The sequence below is a fragment of the Carcharhinus amblyrhynchos genome, chromosome 26 (genome assembly GCF_965287045.1).
Source record: "Carcharhinus amblyrhynchos chromosome 26, sCarAmb.v2.hapA, whole genome shotgun sequence".
Lineage (NCBI taxonomy): Eukaryota > Metazoa > Chordata > Chondrichthyes > Carcharhiniformes > Carcharhinidae > Carcharhinus > Carcharhinus amblyrhynchos.
Genome location: NC_137349.1, coordinates 37,388,221 through 37,402,592, shown reverse-complemented (window position 1 = coordinate 37,402,592; position 14,372 = coordinate 37,388,221). Strand labels below are relative to the sequence as shown.

At 43.3% G+C, this 14,372-nt stretch overlaps 1 protein-coding gene across 1 annotated transcript in view; it reads left to right on the top strand.

The window, feature by feature from the left end:
* Positions 1-14,372, top strand: part of dapk3 (death-associated protein kinase 3) — a 41,109-nt gene that overhangs the window by 2,707 nt on the left and 24,030 nt on the right. Inside the window, exon 2 of the mRNA XM_080212578.1 lies at positions 10,508-10,656. Coding sequence (XP_080068704.1) covers positions 10,568-10,656 — 89 coding nt within the window. The 5' untranslated portion in view covers positions 10,508-10,567. The remainder of the gene's footprint in view (positions 1-10,507; positions 10,657-14,372) is intronic.

The window sequence follows — 14,372 nt, the reverse complement described above, 5'->3', positions numbered from 1 at the left end:
AATCTACAAGATTATGAGGGGCATGGACGGAATGGATAGTCAGAAGTTTTTTCCTAGGGTGGAAGAATCAATTACAAGGAGGTATAGGTTTAAGATGTGAAGAACAAGGTTTCAAGGAGATGTACAGGGCAAGTTTTTTTTACACGAAGGGTGATGGGTGCCTGGAACCCGCTGCTGGGGGAGATAGTGGAAGCAGATACGATAGTGACTTTTAAAGGGCGTCAGGACAAATACCTCTATTTGTCCTGTCGAGGATGGGAATAGAGGGATATGGTCCCCGGAAGGGTAGGGGGTTTTAGTTCGGGCAGGCAGCATGCTTGGTGCAGGCTTGGAGGGATGAAGTACCTATTCCTGTGCTGTGATTTTCTTTGTTCTTTGAATTTTACAAGCCTTTTGCCAAAACTGTGGCAGCACGTTTTTTACAGCAATATTCAAGATCAGTACTACGGAGCAAATTATTTCGTAGGAGCACTATCAAACAAAATTTGATACCAAGCCACTTAAGTTGATGTTAGGACAAATTAGGACAAAAGGTGTTACAGCAGATGATGGTGTGTGCTGTGGTGGTCAACTCTGTTAAAGGAGTGCTATTTTGTAATGGCATTTGCTGCAGAGTCATCCAGTGGGCTAAGAAACTGCATGATATTCTGGCCTCTGTTTTCTATGGACCCTCATCGCAGTCAGCTGAGCTTTTTGCCTTTTCCAACGTTCTTCCAAACAGTCAAGTCCAGAGGTCAGGGCAATCAGTGACCATAGCCGCTCAGTTATCAATGTCAATGTCCACCATCTTTGTACCATCCTTGTAGAGGAGGTGTGGACAGCCAAGGGTTGTGACTCTGGTGAATTCAATGTCCAGGGACCTGGGTTCGATTTCTGGCTTGGATCACTGTCTGTGTGGAGTTTGGACATTCTCCCCGTGCCTGTGTGGGTTTCCTCCGGGTGCTCTGGTTTCCTCCCACAGTCTAAAGATGTGCAGGTTAGGTTGATCGGCCATACTAAAAAATTGCCCGTTAGTGTCCTGAGATGCGTAGCTTAGAGGGATTAGTGGGAAAAATATGTAGGGATATGGAGGTAGGGCCTGGGTGGGATTGTGGTCAGTCCAGACTCAATGGGCTGAAGGGCCTCTTTCTGCACTGTAGGGTTTCTATGAATTCTATGATTCTGTGAAAGGTCAAGGAAAGGAAGAGTCTGAGGTGGATCAAGTGAAGGTGATGGAGGAGTGGAAACTGTATGAATTTTTCCAGGTCTGGCTGAGAGCATGAAGCGGCACCTCACTCAAACTCTCCATTGCCTCGAAATTGTCAGAATGATTCACTGATATCCAGTAGTGGATGAGCAGAAACCTCATCTAAATATTGAGAAGACCAATGTCACTATATCTGTCTGGCCATTGGCCCTATTCTCCACATGGTGACTGTCTGATGCTGCACCAGAAGGGAAAATGCTGGAAAACCTCAAGCTGACAGCATTTGTAAGGAGAGAAAAGAGCTGATGTTTTGAGTCCAGATGACCCTTTGTCAAAGCTAAAAGGCATACAAAGTGGGAGGTAAGTCAAGATAAAAGGAAACAAGTTTGGTAGGGCAGGAGCACGCTGACACAATGAGCCTATCAGGACAATCTTTTTTGTAGATTTTGGGAAGTAGGTAGAAGCGGGCTGTCCGGGTTTGGGAGACGACGACTGCCTCTCCCCACCCCCCACCCCCCCCCCCACACACACACACACACACACACACACACACACACATCTTCATATGCCACAGCTTACCCTCTGGTTTCAGCTTCTTCGCTGTTTGGTCATTCACACCTTTTATTCTCTCTGTGAACTGCCATTAGCAGCCTTTTCCCTTGTTTCCATGGCTATGACTCATCTTTCATTCCCTCATCCTACAGTATAAATATCTCCCGCTTTCTATGCCTTTTAGTTTCCCTCCAGAGATGCTGCCTGGCCTGACTGTTTCCAACATTTGCTGTTTTAGCTGTGACAGAAAAGGCTTGCCTCATCACATCTTTTCAAAGTAGTAACTGCTGTTCCAGGGGAAAAAGGCTAAAGCAATCTTGTATGTCGCAGCAGTGAAATAAATGACTAACTGAGGGAGAAATATTGACCAGTGCACTGGGGGATCTCCCCTGGCTTTCTTCAGACTGTGGTATGGGGTTTTAACATTTACCTGAGACAAAACAAGGAGAACGGACCATGGTTTAATAAGCGCACAGTGTGTGCCTGGCCAGCAATTAAGATCAGTAGTACTTCCTTTGGCTCATGAAATAACTCTTTTGTCCGAGTCTTCCCTCAACATTCATAGATTCCTGCTTCCATTTCTTGTGTGAGTAAAATTCATCTATCGCTGTTGGATAATAACATCCCTTCCCAAGCATCATGGTTTCTTATTATTATGAGTTGCTACTTGGATGATGGAAATTTGAGATCTTGTGGAAGCCCCTGTGGTACTCAATTAGCATTGGAGCTTTGTGAATATCTTGGGGGTTTTCTCTCTGGGTAATGTATCCACGTCCCCTAGCTCTTGGGCTGCAGCTCCTGTCAGTGCTGCTCTGACTGAGATGAGCCAACCCAGCTAAGATTGTTTGGCTATTGAGTAAATATCTCTGCTTTCTTAATTTATATGTGCCTGTTGCAACTGCATTCCTGGATCAGGCTGGGGTGCCTCGAGTATTTTGAATTATAACACTGAAATACCTAAATTAATATAGCAAAAGCATGTGCGAACCCAGTGGCATTGCTACTTCAATGTGTTTAAGAAGCTACATCAATGTGTAATGAAACACTCCATGGCATTTCACAGGAGTGTTATAAAGCAAATTTTTGATATCAAACCAGAGGTGACTGATGACCAAAAGTTTGGTCAAAGAGGGTAGGTTTTAAGGTGCATTTTAAAAGAGGAAAGGGAGGGAGAAGAAGGAGATGAAGAGGTTTAGGATTGGAATTCTACAACTTGGGGCCTAGGCAGCTGAAGGGATGACCACTGCTGCCAGAGCAATTAAAACTGGGGATGGTCGAGAGGCCAGAATTAGAGGAGCATTAATATCACAGAATAGGGCTGAAGGAGGTAATAAGCTGTGGATAACGAAGGAGGTGAAGGAAAGTGTTAAATTAAAAGCGGAGGAATTTAGAGTAGCTAAGAGTAGTGGGCGAGAAGAGGATTGGGAGAGGTTTAAATGTCAACAAAGATTGACAAAGAAGTTGATAAAGAAGGGTAGGAGAAACTATGAAGCTGGGCTAGCGCTTAATATAAAAAAGGATAGCAAGAGTTTTCATAAATATATAGAAAGGAAGAGGCTGGCTAGGGTGAACGTTGGTCCTTTAGAGGATGAGAAAGGGGACCTAGTGGTAGGGGATGGGGATATGGCTAAGGTATTGAATAACTTTTTTGTTTCTGTCTTCACGGAGGAGGACGTGAATAATTTGCCGGGTGTTAGTGATGGAAAGGTGGTAGGACTGGAGGGTCTTAATGACATTACTGTTACTAGAGAGGCGGTGCTCGACAGACTGGAGGGGCTGATTGTGGACAAGTCCCCAGGACCGGATGGAATGCATCCGAGGGTTCTGAAAGAAATGGCGGAGGTGATAGTGGATGCCTTGGTGGTTATTTTCCAAAAGTCGCTGGATTCTGGGGAAGTGCCGGAGGATTGGAAAACGGCTAATGTTACGCCGTTGTTTAAGAGGGGTGCCAGGCAAAAGGCGGGGAATTATAGGCCGGTTAGTTTAACGTCTGTGGTAGGTAAAATGTTAGAATCCGTCATTAAGGAGGAAATTGCGAGGCATCTTGAAGGGAATTGCTTGATAGAGCAGACGCAGCACGGTTTCATTAAAGGGAAGTCGTGTCTGACAAATTTACTGGAGTTCTATGAGGATGTGTCTAGGGAGGTGGATAGAGGAGAGCCGGTGGATGTGGTCTTTCTGGATTTTCAGAAGGCGTTTGACAAAGTACCTCACAAGAGGTTATTGCAGAAGGTCGAGGGACATGGAGTAGGGAGTAGGGGGTAGGGTGTTAGCGTGGATAGAGGATTGGTTGTCAAATAGGAGGCAGAGAGTGGGGGTCAACGGGTGCTATTCGGATTGGCGGATGGTGACTAGTGGAGTGCCCCAGGCGTCGGTGCTGGGGCCTCAGCTTTTTACCATTTATATAGATGATCTGGAGGAGGGAACCGAGTGTAGGGTGTCGAAATTTGCTGATGACACCAAGATTGGGGGAATGGCAAATTGTGCGGAGGGTGTGGAGAGTCTGCAGAAGGATCTAGATAGGCTGGGCGAATGGGCCAGGAAATGGCAAATGGAATTTAATGTTGGCAAGTGTGAGGTGGTCCACTTTGGTAGGAATAATGGTAGGAAGGACTATTACTTATGTGGCGAAAAACTGCAGCAGGCGACAGTGCAGAGGGACCTCGGGGTCCTTGTGCATGAGTCGCAAAATCCCAGCTTGCAGGTGCAGCATGTGGTCAGGAAGGTGAATGGGATGCTGGCCTTCATAGCGAGGGGGATTGAATATAAAAGTAGGGAGGTCTTGCTGCAGCTGTATAGGGCATTGGTGAGGCCGCAGCTGGAGTACTGTGTGCAGTTTTGGGCGCCGCACCTGCGCAAAGATATTTTGGCCTTGGAGGGAGTGCAGAGGAGGTTTACTAGGCTGATACCGGAGTTGAGGGGGTTGAGCTATGAGGAGAGGCTGAATAAACTAGGCTTGTACTCGTTAGAGTTTAGAAGAATGAGGGGAGATCTCATTGAGACGTATAAGATGATGAATGGGATGGATAGGATAGAGGTGGAGAGACTCTTCCCGCTCAAAAAAGACAGTAGGACTAGGGGGCACAGCCTCAAGATAAAGGGGGGGCGGTTTAGAACGGAGTTGAGGAGGAACTTCTTCACTCAAAGGGTGGTGAATCTCTGGAATTCTCTGCCCGTTGAAGTGGTGGAGGCTGCCTCGCTAAATATTTTTAAGACACGAGTTGATGGGTTTTTGATAAGAGAGGGGATTAAGGGTTATGGGGAGAGGGCGGGAAAGTGGAACTGAGCCACGACAGATCAGCCATGATCTTATTGAATGGCGGGGCAGGCTCGAAGGGCTAGATGGCCTACTCCTGCTCCTATTTCTTATGTTCTTAGGAGGTTACAGAGATGGAGAAGTTCATGGAGGGACCCAAAATCAAGAATGAGAATTTTCACACCCTTAAAGGGTGCAGTGGAATATAGATTAGTTGCAGATATGGATGGAGAAATGGCAGCACTTTACAGGAAGGATGTTAGAGTATAGTTCTAAAAACATAGAACAAGAGTAAGAGAGAGAATTTGAGGGTATGCTGGGGACAGCTTGCAAAAAGTCATCATGTTCTGGTGCCATCTTGGATGTGGAGGCTTTGGAGAGGGTGCAAAAGAGGTTTACCAGGATGCTGTCTGGATTGGAGGATATGAGCTACAAGGAGAGGCTGGACAAACCAGTGTTTTCTCTGGAGTGGCTGAGGCTGAGGGGAGACCTAATAGAAGTCTCATAAAATTGAGAAGCATAGATAGGGTTGACAGTCAGAATCTTTTTCTCAGAGTTGAAATGCCTAATACAAAGGAGCATGCACTTAAGGTGAGAAGGAAAAAGTTCAAAGGAGATGTGAGGAGCAAGTTTTTTTTACACAGAGTGGTAGGTGTCTGGAATGCATTGCCTGGAGTAGTGGTGGAGGCAGATACAATAGGGATATTTAAGGGACTTTTAGATAAGCACATGAATATGCAAGGAATAGAGAGATGTGGACCAAGGACAGGCAGAAGGAATTAGTTTAATTTGGTGTCCTATTCGGCACAACATCATAGGCTGAAGGGCCTGTTCCTGTGCTGTACTGTTCAATGTACTGGGAGCTGATGTGTGTCAGCAAACACGGGTAATCGGTGAATGGGACCGGGTAAAAGTTAGGACATGAGCAGCAGAATTCTGGATGACCTCAAGTTTGCAGAGACAATTTCAGTAAGGATGTGCTGAGGCAGGGGAGGAGTCAGGCAATGTTATGGAGGTGGAAATAGGTAATATTGGCCATGGCATGGATACGTGGCTGGAAACTCAACTTGGGCTCAAATATGACACTAAGGTTATCTGAGTGTTACTTAACATCATAAGAAGTGATCTTTGCATTTTTGCGGCTGTCAGAATTTGAAGCTATCATGGAGGGCAGTTAATTAAGTAAATCTGTAGGTTAAAATGAAAAAGGATGATGGGTTTTTAAGGATGCGTTATGTTCCTTTATGGTTTTGACTTCTGACTAGGATGTGGTATTATGAGATCCTGCTTTGGAATGTGTGTTTACTTTGAACATTCTCTGAAACTGAGTTATCTAAAGGAAAATAATTCCAGTACTAAAGTTGGAATGTGATACCATAATGTGGTGTCAGTGTTGTGACGTGTGGAAAAGTTTGTCATGGATATATTTAGTGTATATTGCCCAGATATATCTCCTACTGTTGTTCAGTGCACGTTAGCTTGCTGGTAAGAATGAATCCAGATCAATAAACTGTGTGAGGAACACTGTAAAACTTCACCCTAAATTACAGGTGGGTAAGAGCAGCGAGTGGCACTGTTAATATTATAAATTGCTTGGTGCGGTTAATGACAACTCTGATTTAACAGGGTTCTTTCCACGTGCAGCAGGGACAGGGATTTACACTCTGTTCCAAGAATGTATTAAAGGTTCAAGTAATTTAAACCACTCATTGATTTTACATCAGTAACAGCTTTTGTTGTGTTAACGGAGGCGTTTGTGAAGCTTGTCGTTGTCTCTAACTCTGTCTCTGAGTGTGGGGACATTGGGTGCCAGTGAAATTGATGCAGGTTATGACTGAAATGTGAAATGACATTCCACATTGAAGAAACCAGTAGCAGCTCCTTTCTGCTTAAGGGCCATTGAGAAACATAATATCTATCTTGCGTTGGGCTTTGAGTGTTGTAAGCAGTGTGGACAGTCGATGACTGCATCATCCAGTGTGTAACAATGAGAAAACAGCAGCAAGCTCTCTCAAAGCTCATTCCTTCCATTATAGCATCCAGCTGCATTTGCAATAGCCCGAATGGTGTTTTTGTTTTCATTGCACCTTTTAGACAGCTTGTACCCTCTCTGTCGGGGAACAGCCCTGGCTTCCCACGTGACAGGTGGAGATACTAACCACTATACTCACAACGGACTCCTAAATTTTCATTCCCTGACCTGGAATCGAACCCAGGTCGTGATGGTGAGAGTGCCAAATCCAAAGCACAAGAACGCCAAGGAAGCTTAAAGCCTACCTGCACCTGGTACTCCCAGGCAGTCTCTCGTCTAAGTACTAACCGGGTGTGAGTCTGCTTTCACGATCAGACGAGCTCAGGCATTTTCAGACAAGTACCTCAAAGGAATGCCTGCTCACTAAACAAAAATGTTTTAACCATGTAAACCACGGCTCCATTTGGGGAGGTATTTCACTCATTTATTACCCTCTGAGTAAAGAGCTTCTTCCCACTTAGTTCAATTTGTGTCCCTAGTCCTGGTTTCTTGCTTTGCTGTAATTGAATCCAGAAACTTTCTACAGTTTTTTTAATACATTATTTGGTTTCTATGCACTTGAGTTCTTGTTGCCTCCAGAACAACACAAACAACTGTCTATTTATATCTGATAACTTGCTTTGCTGGATTCCTGTCATAGTTCTGCTTTGTACTAGATGTACTGCAATTCAGATACAACTAAGGAGTTGCTGCCATTTATAATTTTTATTTTTAAAAAAAATTGGAAGAAGTGTACAGAATCTAAAACTAATTTTCAGATTCATCAGAAGAGGGCGTCTCTGGAGGTTAACAGAGCAAGGAAACAACGCGTATTGTTTATAAAATAAAAGATGGTTCTCTAAAAAGAGCCCAGGTGTGAAGGGATCTTGGGATGTCTATGGGGCAACTGTGGAAAATCGCAGTGCAGGTTGAGAAAAAGGTTAATAAAGCACATGTGATTCTGATCTTTCTGGTGAACCTGTATTTATACACTGGTTTGGCCTCAGCTGGAGTATTGTGTCAAATTCTGGGCAGCGTACCTTAGGAATTTTGTGAAAGCATTGAAGAGAAAGTAGAAAAGATTTAAGAAAGTAACCATGGATGAGCGACTTCAGTTATGAGGATAGTTTGGGGCTGTTCTTCTTGGAGAAGAGACGGGTTGAGTGGAGATTTGACCAAGCTGTTCAAAATCTTGAGAGACCTTGGCAGAGGAGAAAGAAAAGATGAGAGAAACTGTTCCCATTGGTGGAAGGTCAAGAATAAGAGCAGACATGAGGAAAACCTTTGTTTATGCAGCAAATGGTTATGATCAAGAGTACACTGGAGGCAGATTCAATCATGGTTTCCAAAGGGAAGTTAGGTAAATGTTTGAAGGGAGAAAATTTGCAGGACTGTGGTGAAAAAGCACGCAAGTGGGACTAGCTGAGTTGCTCTTGGAGAATTAGCATGGATAGGATAGGTTAGATGGCTTCCTTCTGTGCTGTAGCTATTCCATGATTCTGTTCTGGCACCTGTGGTTGTGTGTCAAGGTACCTCGCAGCATAATCTAACATTAAGCCATATCAGATAATATTAGAAGAGGTCAAAGTTAAAGAGGGGACTGTCTTAAAGGAGGAGAGAGTTGGTGAGATTCAGAGAGGAAATTCCAGATTTTAAGTCCCAGATGCTGAAAGCAAGACTGCCAAAAGTGGGTCAAAGAAAATCTGAACAAGAGGTCAGATCTGAAAAACCAAATGCAGAGAAATAGGGCTGGAGGCAGTTATAGAGATAAAGAGGGTTCAAACCATCAAGTTCTGAGCCAGGAGTCAATGCAGGTCAGCAAGTATGGGAAACTGGCATTTCTAGCTTGAGTACCGAGACTGTCACGGGTAGTTATTCTGTGCACCACACCTTAGTAAGGAGCTAATAACACTCATAAATCACTGGTTAGGAATCACCTGGTGTACTGTGTTTACTTCCATGCACCACATCTTCAAACGATTATATTGACCTTGGAAGGAAGGCAGCACATTTTCACCAGAATGTAACCTTATATTAAAGTATGAGGAGAGTTTGCACTCCCTGGAATATAGCAATTGAGTGAGATTTTTATGACTTTTAAGTGGAACTGGTATGATATCAAAGTCAGAGCCAGGTCATTGATGAGGGTAATTAGGAAACATTTCTTTATACAAGGAGCAGGAGAAGTGTGAAGCTTCCTCCTACCGAAGGTAGATGTTTGCTCAGTTAAGTTTACATCTGTGCTCGATAGATTTTTGTGGGTTAAAGGTAATTAAGGAATATGGAGCCATGACAGATAAATGGCATTAAAATTTGGATCAGCTATGATTTAAATTAATGACAAAACAAGATGTGGAAATGTGGCGTAGGACTGAGGTGGTCAATTAAGAAGTGTCACAACACCAAGTTAAAGTTCAACAGGTTTATGTGACTCACCTGATGAAGGAGCAGTGCTCCGAATGCTTGTGATTCGAGATGAACCTGTTGGACTTTAACCTGGTGTTGTGAGGCTTCTCACTGTGACAAAACAAGATTCAAGGGACTGAATAGCCTCCCCTTCTTCCTGCAAATTCCCCTGTGTGGCACTCTGGTAGAGAAACCTTTTGAAGCACAACTTCTGGCAAAGCTGTATGTGCTTGTATGTATGAGTAACGTTAAATACATTGTACCCTTACATTAGCATCCCATTGTCTCTTTGTTGTGTTCTGCACTAACTTGTGTTGTATCTGTGACATGTTCACTGACCAGCACAAAGCCTGAGAATAGAGCTAGTCTAGTTTCTACAAATCCAAACCATATCTATACTGGAACAAGTGGCTGTGACTTTAATTCCAAGGGTCGGAAATGTGAGTTGCATTTGTTGGATGCTAAGCATGTCCCTACGCTCTACAAGATCCTCTTCAACACACTGCCAGTTCCTGTTGAGAACAGGTAACATTCTAGCAAGAGCATAATAGGAATCCAGCTTCTACTCACTTTGTTAGTTATAAGTGGTATAAATTCTTTGAAATGCCGCACAAAATCTTGAAGAATGCGATATGTGAAATTTGAGCAGACTTTATTATACAGCTGAAAGATACACAGTGGGTGCTTGAGATAAAGGCTGTGTATGTTCAGTTTAGATTATTGTGCAAGTGTGTTAAGCTGAAGAAAGCATCCTGTTTAAGTGGAGCCACTTGTTCCTGACATGACCATGCAGCATGGAAGCGACTGGAGAACAAGCAGCAGTACATGGACTGTGTTTGTCCCATTCGCACACTGTTCAGAAACAGGCGCTGTGCTGGGAGAGGCTGCTATTCATTGTGTCCAGATCACTGCTTTGAATTTCAACAGATGCAAATGCTTCAAAAGCTGTTGGATTTCTGACCACTTTAACAATGATAAATCCCTAAAGCTCTGGTAAGCGAATGCGCTGTTTTCAATTCCCAGTAAATGCCAGTAGGGCTGTTTTGAATGTTTCTCTCTGTTGTTCAATATCAGTGATGGTGTGTTTCTGTTCTAGACCTGCTGTTGAAGTAGGAGAAAATTTCCCCCAGTTACACCATCTCCACTTGGGAAGTGGATGATGACATTGGATCTGACCTGCACAATGGCAGTTTTCAAGCAAGATAATGTGGAGAAGTACTATGAGATGGGCGAAGAGCTGGGGAGGTGAGCTAACAAGGCCTGCTGATTTGTACTGATTTTGTTGCTATCTTCACAACCTTGACACCTATGGTCATATTTCTCCCTGAAATATTATATCCTTTTTAACCTGTCACTAAATTTCAAAAAAGTCAGGCGTGGAACAAAGATGAGAAAAATTGAGTGAAATTGGAATCACCCATGTCTCCTCCTCCTCCTCCTCCCTTGACAGCCTGACGAATGCGTGTGGGTACAAGATCACAAAAATATGTCAGATCTATCCAGCTGAAGCTAAATATAAAAACATTGAAACGATTTCTGAGTTGGATGTTTAAGATTAGCTGAATATCAGTGGAATGGTCTTTGACCCAAGTTTGACTGGTTTTCTGCTCCTGGATTTGATTGTTTTTAGGTTTCATTTTTTTATTTGTTAACTCTTGAGTTAAATGTATGAAAGTGTTCAGTTGAATTGTAACTAGTCATTATTTACACACTGGATTCTTGGTCAGCTGTGGCTCAATGGCAGCATCCTTGCCTCTGATTCACGGAATCCATACAGTGCAGAAGGAGGCCATTTGGCCCATTGAATTTGCATTGACTTTTTGACAGAGCCTCCCACCCAGGCTCTATCCCCAAAACACCACATATTTCCTCCTCTAGTCCCCCTAACCTACACATCTTGGGACACTAAGGAACAATTTAGCATGGCCAATCCACCTAACCTCCCCATCTTTGGACTGTGGAAGGAAACTGGAGCATCAGAGGAAACCCATGCAGACACAGGGAGAACTTGCAAACTCCACATGTACAAAGTCACCCAAAGCTGGTATTGAATCCAGGTCCCTGGTGTTCTGAGACAGCAGAGCTAGCCACTGTACCGCCTCGCAGTAGATTCAAGTCTCACTCTAGCCACGGCACAGTGGTCAGTGCTGCTGCCTCACAGCGCTAGGGACCTGGGTTTGATTCCTGGCTTGAGTATGTGCGGAATATGCATGTTCTCCCCACGTATGTGTGGGTTTCCTCCCACAGTCAGAAAAGTGTGCTGGTTAGATACATTGGCCATGTTAAATTCCCCCTCAGTGTACCTGAGCAGGTGCCAGACTGTGATGACGAGGGGATTTCACAGTAACTTCATTGCAGTGTTAATGTAAGCCTACTTGTGACGCTAATAAAGTTTTTTTTAAGTTTATTTATTAGTCACAGGTAAGGCTTACATTAACACTGCAATGAAGTTACTGTGAAAATCCCCCAGTCACCACACTCTGCGCCTGTTTGGGTCAATGCACTAACCAGCACATCTTTCAGACTGTGGGAGGAAACCATGCAGACATGGGAAGAATGTGCAAACCCCACACAGGCAGTGACCCAAACTGAGAATTGAATCCGGGTCCCTGGTGTTATGAGATAGCACCACTAATAAATAAACTTAAAACGTGCCCAAAGCTGGCAAACCAGACTGATGCTTAGAGAGTGCTGTATTTCAAATGAGATGTTAAACCTAGGCCATAATAATCCAGTGAAGACAAAAGATCAAGTAACACCATTGGAAAAATAGAGGAGTTCTGTCCAGGTCAATATTTATCCCCCAGTCAAAGTCATTAGAACAGATTATCTTGTCTAGGCCATTACAGAGTTCTTGGAAACACAACTGTCTGTGGAAAATGAAGGAAATTCTGTGATACAATCCAGACTCCTTCCTGTTTGATAACTTCTATAAAACTTGGTCAGGCCCAGTATTGATTGAGAAGCAGATTACCCAAAATGAAAACAATGCAAATAGCAGACTTCCAAGTGGTAATCCTCTCTGTGTGAGACACACTCCTGTGGGTCAGTGGAGTTTTGCTGTTGCAACAGTCATTTCATGCTTGTGTCTACTGGGAGTTTTAAATGCTGCAGTGAGATGACAGTATGAAAATGTAGTTACTCTGTCTTAGTGTTTGAGTCGGAAGCCTGTAGGTTCAAATCCCTCTCCAGAGACTCAAATACATAATCATGGCTGATGGTCCACTGTAACAACAGGCCTCGGGAACTTGTCACTGCTTGGCAGTGTGGATCTGGAACTCTTATAGGGCATGGAAATTTAGTGTATAGATAGCAATCAAATTGTATTCTTAAAATCATTTATGAATTCGCAGTATTCTGACAAAGGTTCAGAGCTCTATAAGAAGGCTACTGCTTCAAGTTTGTGCAGGTTCTTTGACCTTTTAAAGGTGTTGATGTCATTCTAATTCTGGCGTCAAACCTTGAAATACAGGCACAGCCTGATCACCAACATCTGGCTTAGTCATATTGCGCAAACCAACTGTGTGCGATAATTGAAGGGTTTGAATCATTCTTAGTCAGTGAGTCATTGTTGAACTGTAGACTGAAGAGCAGACCAAGTGCCTTAATAGGGATAAGTATTTCCTGTAGCACTATTTGTTATGATTAGCTCATCACTTTAGTATTTGTGTTACAGACCAATATCTAAGAACCTTTACATGTGATAGAATTTTTTTCTGGGAGACTGCAACATTTTCAAAACGCAACCCAAAACTTTGATCTTTTCTTCTATGTTCCCCCCTTCCTTTAATTGGAACCTTCATGTCTATGTGAAGTGGCACATTAAAATACCAACATAAGGTGGCGTTGCTGGGAGTCTTTTCACAACTTTCAAAATTTGAGAAACAGAAAGTTTGCCACGTTATAGTATCTCTCTGATTTACTTTTTAGCCGCATTGTTTTGTTTGATTTGTGCTTTGAAAGGTGGTTGGGGAGTCTAAATATTGCAGTCAGTGTGATTCGAAATTTTGATTACTGCTTGATTTTTTTTTCATAAGACCTTGGAATCTGTAGTTTGCCACTGAACTGTAAATAAAGGAAGTCTGCTTTCCTCCAAAGAATGACTGGCTGGTTAAATAATTTTTTCTCCATTTCTAGTTCCTGAGCCTGTTGTCAGTCAGGAAGGTTGAATTGTGCAACCTGGCATCATTGGTCAGGGAAGTAGGATAGTGCAGTACAGTGGAGAATGGAACTGGGCGCACTTTCTTTCAATTCTTCTCTTGGACAGTAACCTGAGACCCCTTCTGCTAGCTTGGCTGGTTAGGTGATGACCATGTTATCACCAAAAACCGGTCAACTCATCACATTGTTGCTGAATGGTGTGGAAAGCTCTGTCGTTGCATTTTGAGTAATTGTGTGAAAGGCAATGATTATTAAGTGTTAAGATCCTGAACAGGTATTTAGAAGCCATGTAGATGTAAGACGGTTAGAAAGAGAAGTGATGTTAATTGATTAAGTGAATGGGTAAAAGGATTTTAGTATAGAAACGTGTGTCCAGTTTTGGTCTCTTTATTTGAGGAAGGATGTGATGGCATTGGAAGTAGTTCAGAGGAGGTTCACCAGATTGAATCCGGAGATGAAAGGGTTGGTGTATGAGGAGAGATTGAACAGTTTGGCCTCTACTCGGTGGGGCTTAAAGGATGAGAGGGGATCTGATCGAGGTTTATAAAATTTTAAAAGGGGTTGATAAAGTAAATGTAGACTAAATGTTTCCTCTTATGGGCAATCTAGAACAAGAGGTCACAGGTATAGGTTGAGAGATGGCGATGAGGAGGAACTACTCGCAGAGGGTGGTGAATTTGTGGAACTCGCTGCCCCAGTGGAGTCTGAATCATTGAGTGCTTTCAAGAAGGAGATAGATATATTTCTAATAAAAAAGGATGGGCAACATGACAACGAGGTGGATTTGAGATCAGCCATGA